This window comes from Sinocyclocheilus rhinocerous, unplaced genomic scaffold (assembly GCF_001515625.1).
Source record: "Sinocyclocheilus rhinocerous isolate Xijiao unplaced genomic scaffold, SAMN03320098_v1.1 scaffold1144, whole genome shotgun sequence".
Taxonomy (NCBI): domain Eukaryota; kingdom Metazoa; phylum Chordata; class Actinopteri; order Cypriniformes; family Cyprinidae; genus Sinocyclocheilus; species Sinocyclocheilus rhinocerous.
This window is the reverse complement of record NW_015654501.1, coordinates 246219-249879: the sequence shown is the minus strand read 5'-3', so window position 1 is coordinate 249879 and position 3661 is coordinate 246219. Positions and strand designations below refer to the sequence as shown.

The 3661-nt window shown below is 37.3% G+C and overlaps 1 protein-coding gene across 3 annotated transcripts in view; it reads right to left on the bottom strand.

The window, feature by feature from the left end:
- Positions 1–397: 397 nt before the first annotated feature.
- The window catches only part of plaat1l (phospholipase A and acyltransferase 1-like), a 13607-nt gene continuing 10343 nt past the window's right edge, over positions 398–3661 (bottom strand). Inside the window, exons 2-5 of one of the 3 annotated variants that reach the window (XM_016523932.1) lie at positions 2294–2349; positions 2080–2209; positions 996–1249; positions 398–835 (exon numbers count right to left, since the gene is read on the bottom strand). In XM_016523932.1, the coding sequence (XP_016379418.1) occupies positions 770–835; positions 996–1249; positions 2080–2209; positions 2294–2302 (459 nt within the window). In that variant the 5' untranslated portion in view covers positions 2303–2349 and the 3' untranslated portion in view covers positions 398–769. Of the gene's footprint in view, positions 836–995; positions 1250–2079; positions 2210–2293; positions 2814–3661 lie in introns of those variants that run through there. The other 2 variants (XM_016523931.1, XM_016523930.1) reach the window with 2 other exon arrangements.

The following is a 3661-nucleotide window of genomic DNA, read 5'->3' as shown; positions in this document are numbered from 1 at the left end:
CCCTCTACTGGTGTCAAATTGTGTTAACCGGCTTGCGGTCCAGTTTATAAAAGTTGTATCTATACTTAATATACTTAAAATAAGTATTATAAAAAATACTTAATGAGAATTTAAATAAATAAAAAATAAATATCTGAGGTAAGCTTTAACTGGAAAGAATTAATGCATTTTTAATTCTTTTTTTTAAATAATGCATTGATCAGAAATGACTCGTAAGTTTGGTTGAAGCCATTTTAATAAACACTCTTAGTTTTACAAAATGTTAGTTGGCATTGAATCATGGCACATGAAAATCTGTAGATTATATATCAAATTAATCTAAAATGCCAGAGAATTTCCTAAATTGTATTAGCTATGAATGAGAAATGCACAAGATAGCATATCTATTTTTCCTTCCAACTATAAAACTTAAAATAATAATAATAATAAAATAAAAAAAAATTTTGTGTGGAAGATTTTGCTAATGTAGATAAATTGGTTGACAATCGTTCCTGCTTCTTTATTCTAAATCCAATGCAAACTTTAACTCTTTGTCGCCTCCTTCTGGACACATAGACATACTGAAAACATCCAATATTCAGATACCAAATGCATTCACAAAAATAAAGATTATGTAGCTTGTTTTGATTGCATTTAACATCAAATAATGTTGAACAAAAAGTTATGCATGTATATTTGACACATGATCTTTTCAATAGGAATTCTTTAAGAAAGAAATAGTTTTTGTATGATCTTGAAGTCTTGCGTCTTCATGCAGAAGATGTGGCTCTCAAATCTTTTTCTTCTCAAATAAATCTTTCCAGGTGGGAACTATCTTGGAATAGACTTTTTCAATCTGGAAACAGTTTTCAAAAAAAGTTACCGAAAAGTTCTTGTCTACCAATGTTTTCCAGAATTTTTAAATGAGAGGCTAATATTGACACTTTCATTCAAGTTAGACAGGTTAGTGTCATAATGTCAAATTAAATGCATATTTTGTGTACAAAATGTTTTACCTGCTCTGACTTTTTAACCCCGTATCGTAACATTGTGGCCTGATGTTCGCTGTTGTTGAACAGGATGTCAAAGGTGATGGGTTTCGTCATGATTTCATCGATCTCCGGCTTGATGAGAACGTAGAAATCTCGTGGTGGATGCTTGTCATCCAGGTAGTTTCTTACCCTGTATTTTTTCCCGACTACGTCAAGCGGGTCTAGCTTTACGGCGGCGTTTATAGCTCGGCCGAAAAGGAGGAGTTTGGTGTCTGAATCTTGAAAAGAGATGTTATGAGAACAGTCATAAGATTTCATTTGCTAAAAACATCCTCACCCTCAGGTAATCCAAGATGTAAATGAGTTTGTTTCTTCATGGGAACAGATTTGGAGAAATGTACCTCTGCAGTGAATGGGGGCCGTCAGAATGAGAGTCCAAACAGCTGATAAAAACATCACGATAATCCACAAGTAATCCACACCACTCCAGTCCATCAATTAATGTCTTGTGAAGAGAAAAGCTGTTTGTTTGTAAGAAACAAATCCATCATGAAGATTATTTTTTAATTTTAAACTGTTGCTTCTGGCTAAAATATAATGCCCTCTATTCATTATATTTCTTTCTCCAGTGAAAGAGTTGTCTGAATCAGGAGAGAAATCTGCACAGATCAAGCACCATTTATAATCAAAACCAGTCCAAAGCAACTCTAAACAAATATGTTGTTGGTTTTTAATGTGAGAGACAACAGGAGATTGACTTTTTCACTGGAAGCATTATTATGGCTTATTGACTCATATTTTGGCTAGAAGCAACGGTTTAAAGTTAACATGTCCTAATGTTAACGCATAGCATTTCTCTTCATTTGATGTTAACTGATGTACTGAAGTGGTGTGGATTATTGTGATGTTTTTATCAGCTGTTTGGACTCTCGTTCTGACGGCACCCATTCACTGCAGAGGATCCATTGGTGAGCAAGTGATGGAATGCTAAAATTCTCCAAATGATAAAAAAACAAAGTCATCTATATCTTGGACGGCCTGAAGGTGAATAAATTCCCCAAAACATTTTTTAAATGGCTAATTCTTTTCAAAGATGACACAGGCTCACCTCTGATGGTCAGATGGGCCACATAAGGAACTCCGTCTCTTTCTCCATAGTAAACGCCAAAATGAGAAAAGTAACTGTTGCCAGGAAACTCAAGAATATCTCCGGGGTACAGCTTCGGATGAGAGTTACGCTGAAAGAAAACAAAGCTGATTAAAAGATATCATGAAAATAGATTTTAAAAGCAGGATCACATCAGAACGCAAACAATGCTCACCAGTCCCATTGGTGTTCGCTGTGTTATCGATGCCTATGCCTTTACTGTCAAGAACGCTGGAGATGTACAGCGAGTGCTTCATTAAAGAGCAGTGAAGCATTAATCACATCTGATATCACAAATGTCAACAGGCAGATTTATGGGGGAAGCCTATTAGATTATCAACTACAAGAACAACGAAAGTGCAGGTTAGTCGTGCGAATCCTACAGACTAGTGTGCTAAAGTATGATCGTCTCTAAAAACACACACCCAGGAACTCTCCTTCAGTGCCTCCAGAAAAGACATTCAAATGAAGGCCTTTATTAGTGCTACCTGTGAAGGCGTGATGCTGGATATTGATATTTGAATGTCTGAGTGAATAATACGAAATCAAGGGAATAGGCATAACAATCAACTGCAACTGGGATTGCAGTGCTTTTTATTTATGCTGATCGTTTAGAAAGAGACATTTCAGGTTAACTGATGCAACAGATTCTCAAGAGAGAGTTAAATAATAACTTCCCTTTTTATCAGGAAACATCTGCTCGTTAACTTGAAGCAAGTAAAATCCAAAATGCAAATAGCTGATAAATGCCTCACGCTCATCTTGGTGCTGGATCTTCAAACTTTTCACATGTGGTGTCGCCTCGTAGTTTAAGAAACCAGAAGGTTGTAAGCTCAAACCCGGTGATCATGAAACTATCATCAAATGACAAATTATTGAAACAGATTTACATATTTTCTAAAGAAATGATGGGTGTTGTGGTTATGGAGTTTAAAGAGTGTTCTGGGTGGTCTTTAGCATGGCTTTAGGATTGGGTCTCAACATGCAGCTTGATTTGAAGTAGGGATGCTCCGATCGATCGGCCGGAGATCGGTATCGGCCGATAATCATATTTTATGACTCGATCGGTACTCACCAACTTGGCCGATCTCAGGAACAATCATGTCATTGACGGTGTGGAAATGCTATGACGTTTCGAGAAACAATGAAAAATTTGCTGTTTGTTGTGTATGTTTTGCATGATTCATCTACACAGCAGATTCAGTGACATTAGAGCTGATCTGCGCCTCACTGCACACATCTGCGGCGCATTACGGCTCCACAGCCACAGGAGCTGATCGCGGCCGCTCTCAGTGCTTGTGTTTATCAGCCAGCCGCGGCACGTTTCTGAAGCGGCTCTCCGCGCTGCTTGGTTAAAAATAGTCTTTTGTGAGTTGTCACAGCGTGGAGGACAAAACAAAAACAGAGGTTTCCCCAGTAACCGCTGTACACAAAGCAGCGCTGAGCTCACAAACGCTGCTTTATCAGGCATATAACATGCAAGATGAAATGAAAATGACATCGAAAATTTTCTAAAGATAGTCTTCCTTCAGAAATACAGTGA